Source organism: Ursus arctos, unplaced genomic scaffold (genome assembly GCF_023065955.2).
Source record: "Ursus arctos isolate Adak ecotype North America unplaced genomic scaffold, UrsArc2.0 scaffold_10, whole genome shotgun sequence".
NCBI classification, from domain to species: Eukaryota; Metazoa; Chordata; class Mammalia; order Carnivora; family Ursidae; genus Ursus; species Ursus arctos.
The window spans coordinates 58155551-58178119 of NW_026622764.1; the positions used below are offsets into that span (position 1 = coordinate 58155551).

Here is a 22569-nt window from a genome sequence, read left to right on the forward strand (position 1 = left end):
AGTTTGTTCTCTGTATTTATAGGTCTGTTTCTGCTTTTTGTTTGTTTTGTTTTTATATTCCACATGTGAGTGAAATCATATTTTTCTCTGGCTGACTTATTTCACTTAGTATAAAACACTAGGTCCATCCATTTGTTGCAGATAGCAAGATCTTATCCTTTTTATGGCTGAGTAATATTCTGGTGTGTGTGTGTGTGTGTGTGTGTGTGTGTGTGTGTGTGTGTGTATCACATCTCCTTTATCCATTGATGGACACTTGCATTTCGTATCTTGGCACTTGTAAATAATGCTGCAATAAACATAGGGATGGCCATAACAACATTTTTCTAGATATGTCTTTTAAGACAAGGGAAGCAAAAGCACATCAAAATAAAAAGCTTTTTTAAAAAAATTGTGACTGCATCAATACAAATTTCTGCACAGTGAAGGAAACCATCAAACAAAAAGGCAACCTACTGAATAGGAGAATATATTTGCAAATAATATATCTGATAAGGGGTTAATTTCCAAAGTATATAAAGAATTTATATAACCCAACATCAGAAAAAAATCCAAATAATTTGGTTAAAAAATGGGCAGAAGACCTGAATAGATATTTTTCCAGAGAAGACATACAGATGGCCAACAGACACATGGAAAGATCCTCAACATCACTCATCAGGAAAATGCAAATCAAAACCACCATGAGATATCACCTTACACCTGTCAGAATGGCTAGAATCAAAAAGAAGAAATAAAAAGTGTGGTGAGAATGTGGAGAAAAAGGAACCCTCATGCACTGTTGGTGGGAATGCAAACTGGTGCAGCCACTGTGGAAAACAGTATGGAGGTTCCTCAAAAAATTAAAAGTAGAACTACCATATGATCTAGTAATTCCACTACTGGGTATTTACCTAAAGAAAACATAATTTTTAATTTAAATAGCAGAAAACGGGCTGCATGGATTTTCCCCATATCCTCTAAGCTTTTCCCATGATGTTAAGAAACAAACAAGTCATCAATATTTTCTAAAGTGTTAGAATAAAACACACCTAAAACTAGGCTTATGCTATTTATTGTCACTATGCCCTTGGACAAATTTCATCCTCTTGGTAAAGTCTCAATTTCCTCATCTTTATAGGGGACTGAACAGTCCCAGTCTCCTAAGCTCTTCCTTGCACCCGAAGCTCTTAGCCCCAGACTTGGGACAGCTCTTAGCCCCAGTAAACATTCACTGAAAGGATAAATGTCTCACATTCCATTTTCTCCTGCAGTCTTTGTTACACTGCCCTTTGTCCTCCTTTTCCACTTCTATCCAAATTCTATCCTTTCTTCAAGGCTCAGTTTAACTTTAGTTTCCACAAAGCTAAGACATTGTATGGATCACAAAATGAATTTTAGTATTCCTAAATTTTTCTCATTTTTCTGTTTCTGCCTTTATTTCATTATGTACTCATACTACTTATTCACTGTAACACTCACTAAAATACTGAGGGCTATTGGGGTTATACAATGTCTTTCTCTGAATGCCCATGACTTTGGGTCTGCCTATACCTCTGCCTGTATTTCTCCACATTCTCTGCCTGGCAAAGTAGGCATTCTCTGCCTACTTATCCTTTAAACTCAGCCCATGGCTCCTCCAAGACATCTTCCCTCTGAGCCTCTCTGCTGTTAGTGAGCAAGGTAGTGGTACCTCTTGAACCTACTTACACATTTCGTCATGATTATTCAGGTCACTATTTTTTTTTTTTTTTTTTTTTTTTTTTTTTGAGTAGGCTCTGCACCCAGTGCAGAGCCCAACACAGGGCTCGAACTCATGATCCTGAGATCATGACCTGAGCTGAAATCAAGAGTCGGACACTTAACTGACTGAGCCACCCAGGCGTCCCAGTTCACTACATTTTTATCTAAAGATGTATTGAAGCCCCAGTACATGCCAGCGGCTGGAGAGAATACAGGTGTGTACTTCCTGTGTCACCACCATCAGCTTCTCAATGCTGGACACCTTGGCCTTAAGCTTCAGAGCCCACCCTTGCCCAGTGTCTCTGAAAGCAGAGCATGTCACTTAGGACTTCCAGCCTTTTTGTTTAGAAGTCCTTTGTATGTGCTTTTCAAATATCTCTAGGTGGTGACTTTCTCTGCAGGTATGACTGTTGCTAAAGTGGAATGGGCTGCGGGCTGTGTGTTCTCATGCCTGTTTTATTATCTGCCGCTGAAACAGCTAGGATCCAAGTGGGCCACGGTATCTAGCCAGAGCTGATTTTCTGCAGGAGCCTAAGACATTTGGGGAGGCTCTGCTGTAGCAGTTGCTCAATTTTGACCACTTAAATCTTCATTTAGACATTTTTCTCCTAGTATTTTTTTAGCAACTTTTTTTTTAGTAGAAGAGTAATACATACCCTTTTAGTAAGACAGAATAAGATAAAGAAGAAAATAATTTATCTATCATCTTGCCACTGAGAAATAACGGTTTCAGAAATAGTTCTTTCCAGTCTTTTTATATTGTGTGTATCCCAGTATGAAGTCAGTGTTCTTATTTTTTTCTTGTTTTTCTGTTTTTACCTATATTTCACAATGTATTCTTTCTACTTGTGACTTTACTTCTGCTGTAACAAACATGCTGGATACGTACTGCTTCACAGTGCGCATGTGCTGGATGGATTATATTTAAGGATGGGTAAAGACTGAAAATACAAATGGATGCCAGAGAGGTGAGCAGAAATTCGCAGAACTGTAGTGGACACAATGGCAAGCTGGGATTCTTCGAAAGCCATTCGAGGTTGAGTTTTTCAGGACAACCATGGCGTCCTGCAAACATCCCTTGGTGTGCTTGCCATAAATAGGATGACAGTGTGAATGGACCATGAGTCAGTCTGCCTTAGTATGGAAATTACTGTTTGTTTAATGTAGAGTCAGTCCATCCTAATTGTGTTACAAAACCTGGCCCACATTTTTTTAGGAGTTTCCTAGCTGGGTCATCTATTCCTAGGAAGAGCCAGCTGGGTGTCGGGAGCTGCCCTTTTTCTCTTATTTCTTGTTTCAAGACAGCCTTCTGACTGGCCCTACTGCGGTCACATGAAACCCCAGCCTTACCCCCTATATAAGCTGTAGCCATGAGGGGCAAGCCCCACCGGAGCACCAGTTGGGAGACGGGGAGGCCGGAGGGGTACTTGAGGGTAAGGAGCACTTTTCCAGAAGAAGAAAAGGTGAGGCTAGGCAGCACAAGAGCTAGTCACTGCCCTCACTCACTGGTGTGCCTGAGCCGCAGGGGACCGGGCTTGTCTCAGCAGAGCACACTCAGTTTCTCAGTTATCAGTGTTCTCTTTGGCTGGATGGCATATAGGTGGGGCAGACGTTTACTGTATGAAGAAGTAGATTTGAGCTGCAACTCATTTAGCCAGGGTTCATATAATTTTTAGGAAGCCTGTCTTCTAGGGCCTGTATCTTCTGGCTCCTATACCTTTGCAGTACACTTTGATGTATGTTATTGTAGTTGACCCTCTCCATGCCCTTGGAAAGTAGTCAAGGCAAGCTTTATTGTCACCATTTTACAAGACTCCAAGAAGTCAGATTATCTGTCCAACGCTCAACAGGAATTAAATGGCAGAGACTCCAGGCTCTCCCCAGTCCTCTAGGACCCCTGCTATGTGCCGGAGGCCACTCTGCTGACTGACTGGTGGTACCTCACCAGAATGGGAGAGCTGGGAGGATCAGAAAGGGCTGGGGTTGCCTCTGTTGTCAATTTGATGACCAGGGACCAGGCATACCTCCTATGCTGGTCATTATTGGACATCCCAGTCAGATCTGTCCTTTCAACCTCTCCAGAATTTTCCTGCTTCCCAGATATTTCAAGAGCTGAGCTCCATCTCAATATATTGTCGGTCTTTGTGGCTCTGAATTCGCTGCACACCTGAAGTTTTTCATCAGTTTCTTCTTCTGCACAGAGGCCAATCCTAGAAACATGTCTATTGATAGGGACAGCCCTGAGAAAATGGAGATTTCTCTTCTATGGTCTTGGTGAAGGCCAGTTTTTATTTTTATTTTTTCTTCTTTCTTCAAAGCTTAAAAATTAAAAAGATATCCTTGGAGGAACCCATAACTTGAAAAGCATTTCTCTGGTGCATGCCTCTCTCTAGCTTTCTTGGTTTGCCTCCTGTAGTGTTTAAGGAAGCTGAGAGCTTCAAAGCCAGGAACATGACCCAGATCTCTTTGATGGTAGTGGTAACATCTTGGGAAGGGAAGATATATAGTTATTGCTGAAATTAGCATTCCTGGAAGTGGCAAGTAACTTGAAAATTACGCGGATTTGTCTTGCATGCATTGTATTTGTGTCCTAACCAAGTGTTTCCAAGGAGCTATCCCTGGCGATCAAACAGACGGGAACTAAGGGAGTTGAATATGTTCTGATGGCTGATGACTACAGAAAATGAACTGGATCCTATTTAGGTCACTGTGTTGCATGAGAGTGATGCTCTCGTCTTTTTTTTTTTTTTTCCTATTAGATCTTAAGAAAACTGAATAGCCTTGATATGGTATCTAAAAATAAAGTAAGTGGTGCTTTGATGTCTGTTCTTTCTTTTCCCTGTAACAGTGGGTGTGTGTTTCTCAGAGCGTTATCTGTTGTGTGCCAAAAATCAGACAGGGCCATGAACAAATGTCCATTGCTTCCAAGTCATAAGAACACTTGGCAAAAAGGGGGCTCTCTCTCCTGTCTCATGTCTTTGAACTTTAAACGATATGAAACTTGTCTCAACCAAGAGAAGGATAAGAAAGAGCTGCCAAGTTTAAAAACTGGTTGATAAATAACTTCATATCAACTGTACGACCCATACCATATAGTCTGAAGATGAAAAATAATGTTCCATTTTGGCTTCTACAATACTTCTGACTAACTTTTCAATGTTACAGAATGGTTAAGTCCATGCATTGATCCATGCTGTGTACTCAGTTATCACAGAAAACTTGGGGGTGTACGTGGCTGTGTGTAGGATATTGCATTCGCTAATAGGAAGATCAGTTTCCTTTTCTCACATCTGGTCAGGCTTGACTTTATCTGTTTATCACTCGATGTTTCTTGTATCCCACAACAGATTTCTCTCATGCTTTATTTATATCTTTTTTGATCCAACCCTTTTCTCTTTCTCATTTTCCCCAGCCAACCCCCCCCCCCCCTTTTCCTTCTGCCACACGCAGCCCTGGCGGAGTGGGATACTGGTTGCACTGGAGTGGAGAAAGCTGATTAGATGACTCTCTGGTCCTCAAGGTTGGGCAGGACACAACAAGAGGAGACAGACGAGTTTGAGATGTCCGTGTCACAAGAGAACAGTTGTACAAGATAGTTATTGTACTTCAGAGCTGCAGCTTGGGTTTTTTGAGTTAAGACGGGTGAGGTTGGAGATTAAAAATTTCTCTAAAGTGTCATAGTTTCAACTGTTGGTTGCCTGAGTTTATTCTTGGCTCTGTGTATAGTAAAATAGCTCTGTGACCTTGAGCAGGTTTCTTAACTTTGGGCAAGTATCTCACACAAAAACGTGGGAATCAAAATAGTACCTACTTCATAGAGATGTTATAAGGATAACATTATGTAATTTATATCAGGGACATTGCCTGGTGTGTAGTAAACGTCCAATACATATTAGCTACGATTCGTTATTTTACATTCATTGGGTACAGTTGTCTCTTTATCACTGGTATGTTTTCTTTAAAGTTCAAATATCAGGAAAGAAGCAATCAGACTTTCCTTTCTGTTGAGGTGTTTAGATCACGATGGTAAACAGATGGAAGACTTGCTGCTAGAGTTAATGGTGACCAATGAGACATAAAATTGGGTCTTTATAGAAGACACAAAGACCGTGAAAAAACTGCTATGGAATTGCTTAGACATAAGAAGCTAGAGTGGCAGGGCTGGAGACAATTGGGAAGTTTAAGATATTACTAAGTCCAAAATGACCAAAAAGATGGAGTACCGACTTCTGATTTGTTTGAATTTTTTTATTTTTGTGAAAACACTCTTTTGGCCAGCATGGCTTATGTCATCTCTTATATAAGAGAAAACAGTCGAAAGAAAGAAAGAAAGAAAGAAAGAAAGAAAGAAAGAAAGAAAGAAAGAAAGAAAGAGAAAGAAAGAAGGGAGGAAGGGAGGAAGGAAAGGAAGGAAGGAAGGAAGGAAGGGAGAAAAGAAAAGAAAAGAAAAAGAAAATGTAAAGCCTACTCTTAAAAAAATATAAGTTGAAGTTTTAGAAGTTATAGTTTTAGAAGAAGGTGTTTCATATGCATCAATTTTCTAGATAAATGAAGTTCAGCTTGTTAAGTATCAAAACTTGTTTTACCATTTCTTACTGAGCTTTTTCTAAAATTAAACAACACAGTCATGTAACATTTATTCAGCATATCACATATGCCAAAAACTGGGTACCTTACTATACATGATCTTAATTTTTGCACATAAAATGCATTATATTTTGACTTTTTAAAAAGGACATCCTGGTCCTAATTTAATCTCTTCTTGGAAAGCTAATTGTTAGGCCCTTAGGTAATTCTGTGCTTAAAATTTTTGACTTTTATATTTTGATCTTATTATTCCCTACATATTCTTAATGTTTCCATATCATCCAGAGAAAGGAAACTGGTTTTTAATTGAGTGCCTATTACATGTTCTAGGCACTTTCACATATATTTAAGCTTAAGAAAACCTTTAAAATAATAATAATTATTATGCCCATTTTATAAATGAAACAACTGAGGCAACAGAGTCTGAGTATTGTGCCCTAGTTCATACTGCTGAACAAGAAGAGGAGCTGCGAGTGGATTATGGACCTCTCTGTCTCCAGATCTTGTGCTTTTTTTATGCTGACATTATCAAAGAGATAGGCCTCAACTAAAAATAGATTAATAGAGGAAAAGCCTTCACCACACTCCCACTCTCTTACTTTTCTGATTCTTTCCCATTATTCTAAAAGCAGATTTTTTTCTTCCTTAATTAATTTAGCTATGCTAGATGCAGGTAAAAGTTAGAAAAAAGATGGAGCTTCTAAACTTGTGGGTGAGGAACTGGTCGATGGGATGACCCAGGATTTTCCCAGATTTAAATGAAAATTTTAAAAAATTCCTTAACTTTCATGGAGCCTTTAATTTATAGTCACAAGTAATTTTGTGTGCCTAAGGCCAGGTATAGACTAAAGAATTTATCTGAAGTCTTATAGCAATATGAGTTCTTTACTTATGCTAAGCCTTCAAAATCTAGTGGGGGTAAATCCACCCCTCCATAAAAGCAATGAAAACATTGGCAAAGATGACCAAAATCAACTTTTTCAAAACTCTTGAAATTAACCAAAGTCTTCCAACAATCTGAGAAGTGTTTATTCAAGAAAAACTGCTGAATCTCATTAAGCAGGGTTTGTGGCATTGTAACTTGAACTGCTCACATATCCCTCTCCTCAGGTCTACAGTAACCTTGAAAACCAGCAGTCTTGCAAACATGGTACTTGTAAAAACCAGCAGCATTGCAACCACTGGACTGGACAGGCCTCATTTGGAGCTTCTTAAACAGTCCCATTCCCAGATCATTGTCCCTATTTGACCTGTCTTGTAGTTCCCTGGAAAAGCTGGTTGGAGTTTAGAACTTGCTCTGCAGGAAATATCCTGTCCCCAGGGCTTTTGTCAAAAATAATCAGTGGCAATTGTTTAACATAGCAGCTGCTAAAGGAGCAATAGCAATTGGGCAAATAAGGACCTGGCCAGTAGGTTAAAAGAGAGATATGGGGATAAGATACCCCCGTAAGGGACTTTGAAAAGCTCTGACTTAGTCCTAGGAAATTAAAAGGCTGAGCACATATTCAGGACTGTGTGCATGCCCAGGAAAGACCTGACAAGGCCCTAATCTCTCACCTCTGATTTTGAGGTCCTAGGCAAGCAGTTAATAAAAGCTAAAGCAGAAGTTTAAAGTACTCGAGTGTTGCAGGCATATCCCAAAACACATGCAGAACTCTTTAGCAAATGTTGGGGGGCTTATTTGTTCAAAACATTTAAGGAAATCTCAGACTAATCATTAGCTATCCAGTAAACTAGTTTACTAACTGAGGTTACAGGGAATACAGACTTTATAGGATTAGTCCAGGAAGGTCACGAGATGAACAGCAACAACTGCAATGATAACAAAAAGCAGCAACAATAAATCTTGGGGAGTTGGGGCCGGGGAGTCTGGTTTCCAGAATTGTCACAGTAATTATTATATTATCTAAAATGTCTAGTTTTAAAAAAAATTGTGTGGGACACTGGAAGAAAAAGGAGGGTAGGTTTATACACAGGAGAAAAAAAGTAGTAAATAAAAACTGTCCCTGAGGGGGCCCAGTTGTTGGACTTATTCTGCAAAGATTTTAATCAGCTATTATAAATATATTTAAAAAAAACTAAAGCAAAATATGTCTAAAAACTTAAAGGACAGTCTGACAATGAAATCTCACAAAATAGATTGTATCAATAAAGAGAAATAGGAATTATAAAAGAACATATAAATTCTGGAGTTGAAAAGTACAACTGAAATGAAAAATTCATTAACAGGCTCAATAGCATATTTGAACTGGCAGAGAAAAGAAACAGCACACTTGAAGATAGGTCAATTAAGATTAGCTGAGCTGAGGAACAGAAAGAAAAAAGCATTAAGAAAATTGAACATAATCTCATAGACCTTGGTGTACCACTGAGCATACCAACGTATGTATAGTGGGAGGCGCAGAAGGAGAAGAGAGAAAGAAGGAGGCAAAAAGAATATTTGAAGAATGGACAAACACCTCCCAAATTTGATGAGAAACTTTACATATTCAAGAACCTCAATAAACTCCAAGTAGGATAAACTGAAAGAGAGCCACACCTACGCACATCATAGTCAAACTGTCAAATGACAAAGACAAAGAGAGAATCTTGAAAGCAGCAAGAGAATATGACTTATGAAGTATGGAGATCCTCAATAAAATAAATTGCTGACTTCTCATTAGAAATCATAGAGGCCAGAAGTTAGTTGGATGACATATTCTAGATACTGAAAGAAACAGATACTGAACCAAGAATTCTGTATCTGGCAAAACTATCTTTCAAAACTGAGGGAGAGGTGTACCTGAGTGGCTCAGTCAGTTAAGCGTCAGCCTTTGGTTCAGGTCATGATCCTGGAGTCCCAGGATTGAGCCCTGCATTGGGCTCCCTGCTCAGGGGAGTCTGACTCTACCTCTCCCCCGCCCCTCCCCCAGTTCATGCTTGCTCTTCTCTCTCTTTCTCTTTCCCACTCTCTCTCAAATAAATAAATAAAATCTTTAAAAGGTACCAAATTTATAGTTTATATATATATATATAGTTAATTTATATATTGAGGGAGAAACTAAGGCATTCTCAGATATAGAAGAACTGAGGGAATTCATCACTATCAGACTTGACCCTCAAAAATCATGAAGGGAGTCCTTCGGATTGAAAGGAAAAGAGACTAGATGGTGACTTGAATCCACACAAAAAATACAGAGAACTGGTAAAGATAAATACATAGCAAACTATAAAAGACAGTACAAATGTATTTTTGTTTGTAACTCTTTTCTGTCTGATTTAAAGTACAACTTCAGGGGCACCTGGGTGGCACAGTCAGTTGAGCGTCTGACTCTTGGTTTCAGCTCAGGTCATGATCCCATTGTCGTGAGATTGAGCCCTGTGTCGGGCTCTGGGCTCAGTATGGAGTCTGCTTAAGATTCTCTCCCCATCCCTCTACCCCTCCCACTCATGCTCTCTCGCTCTCTAAAATAAATAAGTCTTTAAAAAAATTTTTTTAAATACAACTTCATAAGGCAAAAAATATAAAATGGTTGATGGGCTTATATAGAGGTATAATTTGTGTGTGTGTATATATGTCTGTGTGTATATGGATGTGTGTGCATGTATATATATATATGTATATGGCATATAATAATAGTGCAAAGGAGGGGGGAGGAAAAGGAATATATTGCAGGAAAGTTTCTCATTACTATTGAAATTTTCAAGTTAATATTAATCTGAACTACATTGTTTTAAGTTAAGTTGCCAATTGTAACTCTCAAGACAATGACTGAGAAAACAACTCCTCCCAAAATAGAGTAAAAGAAACAACAAGAGAATTAAAACAATGCACTAGAAAATATCTATTAAACATAAAAGAAGGCAGTAATAGAGGAATAGAGGAACAAAACCATATGGCATATAGCAAATAAAGGTAAGTGGCAGATGTAAATCCTACCTTCTCTATAATTAAATTAAAAGTAAATGCATTAAAGTTTCCTATTAAAAGGCAGAGATTGGCACAATGGGTGTGTGGGGGGGTATGACTCAACTATATATTATCTAATGATGCACACTTTAAATTAAAAGACACAAATGGGTTGAAAATAAACAGATGGAAAAAAGATGTACCATGCAAACAGTAACCAAAGAAGAGTTAGAGTGGCTATACTAATATCATATAAAATAGACTTTAAGACAAAAATTGTTGCTGGATGCAAAAAGGGATATTTTATAATGATAACAATGTTAGTCTATTAGGAAGATATAAGAATTATAACATATATACACCTAATGACAGAGCCCCAAAATACATGAACCAAAACCTGATAGAATTGAAGGTAGATATACACAGTGGAATAATAGTAGTAGGAGATTTAAATAACCCATTTCCAATATGGCTAAAACAACTAAGACGACTTGACCAACACTATAAAATGACTAGACTTAAGAGACATCTGTAGAACACTCCACTGAACAATGGAATACACATTCTCCTTAAGTGAACATGAAACATTCTCCAGGAGAGACTGTATCACAGGCCATAAAACAAACCTCATTACATTTAAAAGCATTGGAATTATACAATATATGCTCTTCAAAAACACTGAAATTAAGATAGAAAGCAATAGCAGAAGGAAATTTGGGGAATTCACAAATATGTGGAAATTAAATGACACACTCTTAAAATAACCAATGGATCAAATGAATGCAATGCACGAAAATGATACAAACTACATAAAAAACATAAGGGATGCAGGTAAATCAGTGTTCAGAGCAAAATGTGTAATTGTATATGCCTAAAAAGGAGAAAGGTCTCAAATAGCCTAAACTTCAGTTTAAGAAACTAGAAAAAGGAGAACAAACCAAACCCAAAGCAAATAGAAGAGAAGGGAATGAAGATTAGAGCAGAAATAAACAAAGTAAAGAATAGAAAAATCAATGAAACCAAAGTTGGTCCTTTCGAAAAGATCAACAAAATTACTGAATCTTTAGTTAAAATGGCCAAGAAAGAGAGAAGATTCAAATTACTAAAATCAAGAACGAAAGAGGGACATCACTACTGATCTTACAGAAATTAAAAAGGATCATGGGGGACACTACGAACAACTGTATGCCAAGGAAATAGGTAACTTAGATGAAATGGACAAAGCCCTAGAATGGCATAAATTACCAAAACCAACTCAGGAAGAAATACACAATCTGAATGGACCTATAGCAAGTAAAGAAATTAGGTTAGTAAATTAAAAGCTTCCTATGGAAAAAAAAAACCAAACACAATCCTACATAGCTTCATGGTAAATTCCACTAAACCTTGAACATGTTAATATGAATCCTTTATAAACTTTTCCCCAAAAAAGGAAAAAGAGAGAACATTTCCCAGTTCATTCTGTGAGGCCAGTATTACTTTCATACCAAAACCAGACAAAGGCATAGGAAAGTACAGATCAATATCCCTTATGAACATAGATGCAAAAGTTCTCAGCAACTAGCAAACCAAATCCAGAATTATGTAAAGAGCATTATACACCATGACCAAGTGGGATTTATCCTAGGAATGCAATATTGGTTCAACATACCAAAATCAATCAATATGATATACCATTTTAATAAAATAAGAGCCCCAAACTACATAACTGTCTTAACAGCCACAGAAACAGTGTTTGAGAAAATATGGCACTATTTCATCTTAAAAAACAGTCCAAAAATTAGGAATAGGGAACTTTCTCAGTCTGATAGAGGGCATCTATAAAAAATCCGCAGGTAATATCATACTAACACATTTTATATGAAATTTTCTTTACATGTTGAAACAAAAATAGATATATTGGGTTAAGTAAAATATATTATCAACACGAATTTTACCTATTTTTAATGTGGCTCCTAGCAAATTTTAAATTTTGTAAGTGGCTCACCTTTTTGGAATGCATTTTCTGTTCTGGACCCAGGGCCTCCAGGGTCTGGTAGGTCTGGGCCCTATTCCCTGTCCTGTAAGACTGGTTGATTGAGAGGGGAGGGTGGAGCATGGGGCTTGATGAAGTGGGCTGGGGAAGTAGGTGGGGTGGGGGTGGGGAAGATAAAGGAAGTAATGCATGCAGTCTTGCTCTGAGGGCAGGGGGCTGTTGTTTTATTCACAGCTGTATCCTTAGTGCCTAGGATAGTATCTGAGCTGGGAACAGAAAATTGGTAATAAAATAAAATAAAGATTGGTAATTTAAAAAAAGATTCAGTAAGAGGGTGGTGTTTGTTACTAAATGGTTATTTATTCAGCATCTGATACTTGGTGCTGTGGGTACATAGATTCTAGCAGACAAGAACGCGGTTTAGTGAGGACATACATGGCATCCGGTAATCGTCCGACCACAAGATGGGTATATGAGATGGTACAGAGGACTAAGGGAAACTAGAAAGTGGCAGCTGGAGTTTGACAAAATTAGTTTGTTGTTGCCAGGTTTGACTGTGCAAGGCAGAATCTTTGCCTCGTAATTTTTTTTTTTTTCATATCTAGGGAAAATATATTTGAAGTCTGCACTTTAGAATCACCCGATTTCCAAATATGGGTGCCTAAATTCAAATTTTTTCAACTGTGCACATCAAACAAAGCCCTTCTGTGGCTTGAGTTTGGCCCAGGAGTCTACCGAAGATTTCACTGGTGAAGTGAACGCATAATTCCTTTGACTTCTTAGCCATCAAAGCAAAGAACTTAATGTGAGGCGCAGGAAGCCTTCTCAGACCTGCTCCTTTCTGTTGTATCCTCTATCTTAAGGTTTCAAATTCCATGTATTTCTTCTTAGCAGCTGTTACATTTGGAGTCTACATTTGTATGATCGTTTGACTCAATGTCTGTCTCTTCCAGGGAACAGCGCAAAGCTCCTCACGGGAGCAGGCTGCATGTGCTTGCTAATCAGTAGTTAATACGTGCACGAGTGAAGCAGGCAGGAGAGATTAATTTTAAAATCCTTTCTATCGTTGAAGAGGTAAAACAACCTGATGATAGCGTCTCACTTGGAATTCTGTGTTGAAAGATTCAGTCCAACAGCAGGTTATTTTATTGGCACAAGTGAGAAGAGATGACTGTTTTCCCTACATAGACATTTCAGCATTATCTACGCTAATACATCTCAAAGTATATTTCAGAGAAGCCTGGCATTTGCAGCAGAACACATTAATGTCAGTATTTATTTGTACTTAGTAATTCCAAAGTTCTTACAGTTTGACATTTTAGGCTATAGCTAATCCTCTGGATTTAGTGCTCTTCCTGGGAAAAATGGAAACACTGCTTGCCTTGTATAGTTGTTAAAAATATATATTTTAGACTTTTGGTGTTTATAAATTTTAATTATTTTAAGTGCTGGAAGATTGGGAAGGCTGAGGGAGACCTGGCAAAAATCACTAGAACCAGAACTTTCTACTGAAAAAAAGGAAACAAAAAAATCAATAATGATTCACCAAGTTAAAGTTGAAAGTTTTTCTGTAGTACTGAAGTAAAATGGTGTATTGCTGAAAGAGAGAGAGGTCACCTTTTCTGTGCCTTGAAACATAATGGAGACAGCGATGCTGGAATAGTGAACGGCAGGGTGAGGGAGGGAAAACCACAACCTGTCTTAGTTTTGTGGAAAAGTTTTTAACAGTGCTAAACTTTATCCTTCACATTTTTATAAGTTGCAGAGAGGAAAGTCTTAAAAGATTCTTAAAATTAAATCTGTATGGTTCCGTTTATATAACATTCTCAAGATCACAAAACTAGAGAGACGGAGAACAGATTAGCGGTGGCCAGGAGTTGGAGACGAGGCAGAGGGCTCTATGAGCTTTTACCCAGTGCATCCTGAAGCTCTGTATTTGTGAGCATAGACATTTAGGATTATTTCCTCTTGAGCCCTTTATCATTAGGAAATCACATGACCTTTTTAAAAAAAAATTTACTTTTTTTTTAATTCCGGTATAATTAACATACATATGTTAGTTTCAGGTGTACAATACAGTGATACCACAATCCCACGCATTCCTCAGTACTCATCACGATGAGTGTCCTCTTAATCCTCTTCACCTGTTTCACCCATCCCCCCACCTACCACCCCTCTGGCAACCCCCAGTTCTCTGTAGTTAAGAATCTGTTTTATTGTTTGTTTCTTTTCTTTCTTTATTCATTTGTCTTGTTTATTAAATTCCAAATATGAGTGAAATCATATGGAAAACAGTATGGAAGCTCCCCCCAAAAATTAAAGCTAGAATTACCATATGATCCAGTAATTTGACTACTGGGTATTTACTCAAAGAAATGAAAACACTAATTTGAAAAGATATATGCACTCCTGTGTTTGTTGCAGCATCATTTACAATAGCCAAGATATGGAAGCAATCCAAGTGTCCATCAAAGATGAGTGGATACAGAAGAGGTGGTATATGAATATACAATGGAATATTACTCAGTCATAGAAAAGAACGAAATCGCCGTTTGCAGCAACGTGGACAGAGCTAGACGTTGTAGTGCTAAGTGCAATAAGTCAGTCAGTGAGATGACCTTCTTTATTGCTGGTAATGTTCAATGTCTGTTATTAACAGAGCCATTGCATCTTTCTTTTAGTGTTAGCGTGAAAAGGGTGATGTATCTTCTTCCTTCTTTTTTTTTTTAATATTTTATTTATTTATGTGACAGAGAGACAGCCAGAGAGAGAGGGAACACAAGCAGGGGGAGTGGGAGAGAAAGAAGCAGGCTCCCAGTGGAGGAGCCCGATGTGGGACTCGATCCCGGAATGCCAGGATCATGCCCTGAGCCGAAGGCAGACGCTTTAACGACTGCGCTACCCAGGCGCCCCCTTCTTCCTTCCTTTTAATCTACTTGCATCTTTCAAGTGTGTTTCTATAGGCAGCATATAGTATTACCTACTTTTTTAAAATAATTTTTTATTATATTATGTTAGTCACCATACAGTACATCCCTAGTTTTTGATGTAAAGTTCCATGATTCATTACTTGCGTATAACACCCAGTGCACCATGCAATACGTGCCCTCCTTAATACCCATCACCAGCCTGTCCCATTCCCCCACCCCCCTCCCCTCTGAAGCCCTCAGTTTGTTTCCCAGAGTCCATAGTCTCTCGTGGTTCATTCCCCCTTCTGTTTACCCCCCCCTTCATTCTTCCCTTCCTTCTCCTACTGATCTGTCTGCTATTTCTTATGTTCCATAAATGAGTAAAACCATATACTTGTCTTTCTCTGCTTGACTTATTTCGCTTAGCATTATCTCCTCCAGTCCCGTCCATGTTGCAGCAAATGTTGAGAAATCGTTCTTTTTGATAGCTGAGTAATATTCCATTGTATATATGGACCACATCTTCTTAATCCAGTCATCTGTTGAAGGGCATCTTGGCTCCTTCCACGATTTAGCTATTGTGGACAATTACCTACTTTTTTAACCAGTCTGAAAATTTCTGCCTTTGAATTAGAGTGTACAGACATTTACATTGGGTGTGATTATTGATAGGGTTAGGTTTGAGTCTGTCATCTTGCTGTTTGTTTTCTATTTGTCTCATCTGTCCTTTGTAACTTCTTTTATTCCCCTTCTGCCTTTTTTTTTGGATTGAGTATTTTTTTATGATTCTATTTCATCTCCTATGTTGTCTTATTAGTGACGGCATTTTTTGTTAATTTTAGTGGCCACTTTGGGGTTGATTGCACAGGTACATTGATCCTACCTACCTTCAGGTGATGTCACGCCCCTCCACATATGGCAGAAGAAAATCACAATATTATGAAACATATAGTAGTATGCTTTCCTTTCCCCCGTCCTGGCCTTCATGCTGTTGTTGTCATGTATTTTACTTATATGTATGTTGTAAACCCCACACTAACTTGTTATTTTTGTTTAGTCAGTGATCTTTAAAGAGACTTAAGCAATAGAAAAAAACTTCTTATTGATTTACGCCTGCAGTCGCCACTATCAGTGCTCCTCGTGTCTTTGTTTAGATTCGTATTTTCATCTGGTATCCTAGTCCTTCTGCCGGGACTTCCTTTAGCACTCCTTGTAGTGTGGGTCTGCTGGTGGTTATCGCTCTGAGCTCTTGCATGTCTGAAAAAGACTATTTGTCACCTTTATTTTTTCAAGGGTAATTTCTCTGGGATCGTCATGTTGTCTGTCAGTACTTGAAAGAGGTCTTCTGGCTTGATTCCAATGAAGAAATTTGCTGTCATTTTTAGTTTTGTTCCTCTGTACATAATGTGTCTTCTTTAACTGTCTGCTTTTAAGATCTGTCTTTATTACTGGTTTTGAACTATTGATTATGATGTATAGTTTATTCCTATTTCCTGTGTTTTGGCTTTATTGAACTTCTTGGATGTGTAGGTTTATTGTTTTCATCAGATTTGAAAATATTTAGGCATAATTTCTTCAAATATTTTTTCCATTCCCACATCCTCTCTTTCAGAACTCCAGTGACACATGTATTATTAGGATGTTTGAAGTTGTCCCACAGTTCACTGATGTCTATTTTTCATTCTTTTTTCTCTGTGTTTTCATTTCCCATAGTTTCTATTGCTATGTCTTCAGTTCATCAATCTTTTCTTCAGCCATTAATCCCATCTAGTGTATTTTTCATTTCAATTTGGGTCTTTTAAGAAAACTTCTGTGTCTCTACTTAATTTTTTGTGCATGAGAAATACACAAATGCTCCTGCTTATTCAGTCTAACATCTGTGTCTAATACCAGGACCCCTCTCTCAATAATTGGTTTCTTCATTTTTCTCATTATGGAGCATATTTTTCTGCTTCTTTGAATGCCCAGTAATGTTCTATTAGATGCCAGACATTGTGAATGTTACCTTTTTGACCGATTAGTAGTTTTGTATTCCTATAAATAATCTTGAGCTTCATCCTGGGGCACAGTGAAGGTGCTCAGAAACAGTTGGATCCTTTTAGGTCTTGCTTTTTAAAATTAGTCTGTTGGTACCACTGCAACATTCAGGCTAGGGCTATTTGTGGCCTGCTGAGGCAAGACCCTGTTGAGTCCTCTGCATCGGGAGGCTTTCCCATCTGTCTGGAGTTCCCAGCCCTGCATGAACGTGAGGTGCTCTCCCCTCTAATCTCCTGGCCCTCAGGTAGTTTCATCGTCTGCATGCATTGATCGGTCCTCGGTTGGATACTCAAGCAGTACCCTTTGCACATCTCTGGGGTTTTCTTTCTTTGTAGCTCTCTCCTTTCCTGTACGCCGCCCAGTGAACTGTAGCCATGGTGCCTCTAGAACGCTCAGCTGCATCTCTTCAGTGCAGGGAGTCTACCAGGCTTCACCTGGGGCCATCTGTCCTGCGCTGCAGATGAAAACTCTCTCATGGCAGTAAGCGGAGTCATTCGTAGAGTTCACCTCAATTGTTGCCCATCTCTCAGGGATCACTGTCCTGCATGGCTCAATGCCCAGTGTCTTGAACACGGTTGTTTCATATGTTTTGTTGTTGTTGTTGGTGGTGGTGGTGGTTTTAAGTGGGAGGATAAATAAAATTCCTGTTACTCCATTTAGTTGCAAGTGGAAATCTCAAAATTAGGGCTTATTTTTAATTTTATATATTTAATGTTCCTCTTATTTTAAGAAGAAAGTTGTATTATCCATTTATGAGTAAGCCTATTTCTAATCATGCTTGCTGTATTTAAGCTTATGAAAATCTGAAGTGGGGTAAAGGGAGTGGGGGCCCCAGAAAATAGAAACAATAAAGTGCCACTCCTTACCCCAAAGCTCTCTGATTTGCTCTTTGGTAGGTTGTTGCTAAGCTAGATTATTAGAGCCCCTTTGTTCCTTTTGGAGCGTCTCTAAATTAGTTCTATGAATGTGCGTTCAGAATGTATGGAAGATATTATGGAGTGGTCGTCGTCTTTGCGTCTTGATCTACAGCATTAAAACTTGGACAATAAAATATTGTAGAGGAAATATAGTGAGAGAACTTACTTCAATAGATATTAAAATGTATTTTAAAGCTATCATAATCAAAATATTGAAAGTAGTAATGCTAATATAGACACAGATTACTAGACCAAAATAGAATTTCCATAGGCAGACTTATAAATGTAGTTTAGACATTTAGCATAAAGGAATTATTTCAATCATGGGTCATTCAGAAGATAGCATTGGTACAACTGGACAGTTCATTGAAAAACAAATAAAAGTTGAATCTCCTCTCCATATCTCATACCCAAATATATTTCAGATAGATTAAAGATACAACATTATTTGGAGAAAATATAGGTGATTCATAGGCTTGAGGAAGAGAAGGCCTTTCTAAGTATGACACAGAGGGTACAACCATATTGGAGTTAGAGAGTTTACCAAGAAAAATCATATAAACAGGGGCGCCTGGGTGGCGCAGTTGTTAAACGTCTGCCTTCGGCTCAGGGCGTGATCCCGGTGCTCTGGGATCGAGCCCCACATCAGGCTCCTCCGCTAGGAGCCTGCTTCTTCCTCTCCCACTCCTCCTGCTTGTGTTCCCTCTCTCGCTGGCTGTCTCTCTGTGTCAAATAAATAAATAAAATCTTTAAAAAAAATCATATAAACAGAAGGGGAAAAAACAGATTAAAGTAAATAAAGTGAGCAACAAAGTAAATGCCTTTTAATTTTATAAACTCATTGTTTCTTTTCAGAATATTTAAAAGATGCTTCAAAGAAGATGAAAAGTGGGCTTCTGTTTGTAAAATTGGTTAACCCATGTTCAGGTAAGCTCTCACCCCCTTCTCCTCCAATAACAGTACCTTTAATGTTTTTAAACATCGCTGCCGAAAAGCGTATGTGCGTACTTTTGTCCTTTTGTGCTTCCTTAATAGCTTTTAAAGGTCAAATGGCATTACTGGGTGACAAAAGCAAGCTTGACCTGAACATTTTTTATTTCTTCTTCTAATTTAAATCCATAGAACTGTTCACTCAGAAATGTATGCAAGACAGAAAGTGGTGTGTTTGGTTTCCCTCTGAAAGCAGACTAATTTACTTTAACTTTCTTAAGCCAACTCTTCTTAGAGTAGTTATCCAACATTAGTGTCCACTTATATTCATTTTATGTTGTAAAGTAAAATAAACAGCCGGAGTAAAAAAGAAAAAACAAGATTTTTACTTGACATGCCAAGATTTTGAGTGTTTTCATTTTTAGCGGTACTTCCCTTATTTCGTTCTGACCAAAAGGCAGTATATTTATTCCCAGTCAAGAGGTGATTTTTTTATATTAAAAGCATTGTATACAGAGATATGTATTTTATTGCAACTAATTTCATTTTAACTTTATATTCAGTGCATTTTGTTTTCTAATTTTTAGGTAAAAATACTAAAATATACCATAAATACATAGTAATATTGATATTCATCTCTATATGGGATTACTTTTTCGTTAATTTATTTCACAATATTTATGTTATAAGGTTGTTATTAATTTTACAAGATTTTGAGTAGGCATCTGATACTAGCAAATTAGAGCATTGTGTTGTTGGGTACCATGTTGAATGGTAAAAGCAAGGGAAAGCCAATGGGTTGTGCCTTGTTATTGTTGTTGGTGGAAAGACATAAATAGAAGCCACAAGAAAGGCAAAAATTCCTGGCTTCTTCCAGTTTCCTTTTCCTCAAAATGGAATTGAATTTGAATTGAAAATTCATATTATCTGGAACTTCTAATTATACATAAGACTAAGTTGAGGCAAGCAGATATTTTCAGAAGTCTTAGGTAGCAGTAAAGATTGTAAAGCATTTAATGAAAGTAAAAGTACACAAAAAAGTCAGGCTTCTTGTAAAATTTCTGTTTTATCTAAATGTCTGTAAACCACAGAGGAACAAACGTTTGCATTTACTACTTTGTGGAAAAATAAAGGCTAACATTTGCTGAGCATTTACTATGAGCCGAGTACTGTTTTAGGAACTTTACATGTGTTCAGCCTTTCTAATCCTTACAAAAACCCGTGAGGTAGGTTCACTATTGCTCCCATTTTACAGATATGGAAACAGAGGCACAGAAAGGTTTAAATAACTTCCCCAAGGGCACACTCCCAACTTGTGGTACACATAGATTCAAACTCAGGGCCCTTGATAGTGCTGTGGTTAGAAAAAAATTTCATGCATTGAAGGGCCCTTGCCTTTCTCACTTAGAGCTGGCCCTTGGGGTCCGTAGGCCCCGTCCCTATCTTGGGCCGTCTGTGTGGGGAGCCACAGACCAGCTCAGTTCGTCTAGCTGAAGCGTTAGGTTTAGGTAGTTTAAAAATGGTTTTCCCCTTGCGAACTATTGGAGGATTCAGTGAGAGGTTTTGTAGCAGTTAAGATGAATGATTTGTGCTTTTTTATTTATGGGTTTAAGTTCAGTGAGGATTATAGAGCTGGAAAACAAGCGTCTGTATATAATAGCTATAAACTTGCCTTGGAGTCAGTCTGTATAGAATTTATCTATGTATGTTTATGTCCGTATTAGGAACATTCCTCAGAACTATTGGACAGTCTTTTGATTTTGTGTGTGTGTGTGTGAAAACTTACAAATAAAAAACAGATTTGTCTTCACAGGGGAAGGAACCATTTACTTGTTCAATATGTGTCTACAGCAGCTGTTTGAAATAAAAGTTTTCAAGGAAAAACACCATTCTTGGTTTATAAATCAATCAGTCCAATCAGGTAAGTGACTAGTGTATATATTTCCATTAACTAAACACATACTCTGGCTTTTCCATCCTTCATGCATGGGGCTACAGGCCTGTCTGCCCAGTTTGGATTCTGGTCCATGCCTTAGCCTTCCTTGGTATCAGAACAGGGTTTAATCAAGTGGAAAGGAAAGATAATTTGAGCAAGTTTAAATCAATATCTACGTATCTTAGATAGTAGGAAAATTTAAACTAATAACTCTGCTTTGTCTCCTAAAACACAGATGCACCCTTAGTCAGAAATTAGGTGATCTTTCTAACACAGGAGCGTACATTGTGTGAACTGGGAATTCTTTGTTCTTCTCTTAGACACTTTTGAAGATCTTCAAGTTTTGACAACTTCTTTCTTTGCAAATGGATACTGATGTTGCTTCTAAAATAAAATAGAATAGAACAAAGATTTTTTAATGCTTTGTCATATAAATTACTACTGCCCCCACCCCTGCACACCCCCAACACACACACCCAACATCAAAGTTCTGATTCGTTTAATGTTCCTCTAATTTGGGGGCTGTGTTGACTTAGAAGGAAAAAGGAGACCACATATTCTGATGGTTCAAGGAGTCGGGAAGGTGAGGGGGAGTCAGGGATAGGTGAGGCATTATATATTCCTGTTTTCTTTCTACCTGTTTTCTCATTGTTTTCAGAGTATTTTCTATTTCTTTATAAGCCCTCTGCTTTCTGTTGACTGTGTATGTCTCCACTTAGTGCCAGTGTAGAAAGGCCACTTTGTTTTTCTTCTAAGACGTTCCAGAACAAGAGTTTATTGCTGGTGATAAATTTCATGTACCTATGTGCATGAGAATATTTGAAATGGCTTTCAGTTGCCAAAATGCAATGGCAGACTGTGTATATAGTCTGGCAGGTGGAAAGTATATATTCCCTTTTATTGTCGTTGCTATGCTTATTCATTTGGCAATATATGAGAGTTCTAACTTCTAACGTAATACACTTGCAATTGGGTTTAGCTAGATAGACACAGTAATATCCAGATGCAACTGGGAAATATTGGGAGGCAGTGATTGATCACCTCTCCTAAGGACTGTCTGAGCTGGTACTTGCTTTTTTTTTTTTTTTCTTTTTAATAGACCTTATTTATTCGAGTAGCTTTAGGTTCATAGCAAAAGTGTCTGCTTTTTTCATCATTGTCTTCTTTTTAAACTTAGCCTTGAAGAAAGAGCTGCTGTTAAGAATAGCCACCAGGATATTGTTTTCAGACCTAGAAACCTGTTTCTAATTTCTGACTATCATGGATGCCTCATATAAAATGAGCTTAGAGCTTCTGATAGGTTGTTTTCATAAAAGCTTCTCTTCTACTTTAAAAAAAATAATCAGCTAATGTCATAATGTGAAATTACTTTCTCAAATTTTTTTATTGACTATGACAATGAATCATATATATAATTTAGGGTTGGAATTTCTTGCTGATTACATAGGTTGCTCCGTTAAGGAATAAAAGTAAGTACATATGTTTCCCGAAACCAAAATAAGTATAAAGATAAAGCAATTGTTTATTGTTCCATTTGATGAGATACCTCTTCTGCTTCACTTCCGTGGAGGAAGGAGTCTGGGATGCTTGGAGGGGCTGTGATAGAGGAAAGAAGAGTTGCGAATAGGTACACTAGTTTGTCTGATTTGCCTTTTTTTCCTTTAGCC

The 22569-nt window shown here is 37.9% G+C and overlaps 1 protein-coding gene across 5 annotated transcripts in view; it reads left to right on the forward strand.

The window, feature by feature from the left end:
• RNASEH2B (ribonuclease H2 subunit B) overlaps nucleotides 1-22569 on the forward strand; it is a 76409-nt gene that overhangs the window by 5459 nt on the left and 48381 nt on the right. For 4 of the 5 annotated variants that reach the window (XM_026493217.4, XM_026493214.4, XM_026493215.4 and 1 more), the window contains exons 2-3: nucleotides 18892-18963; nucleotides 20780-20887. In XM_026493217.4, coding sequence (XP_026349002.1) covers nucleotides 18892-18963; nucleotides 20780-20887 — 180 coding nt within the window. Of the gene's footprint in view, nucleotides 1-18891; nucleotides 18964-20765; nucleotides 20888-22569 lie in introns of those variants that run through there. The other variant, XM_057308856.1, reaches the window with a different exon arrangement.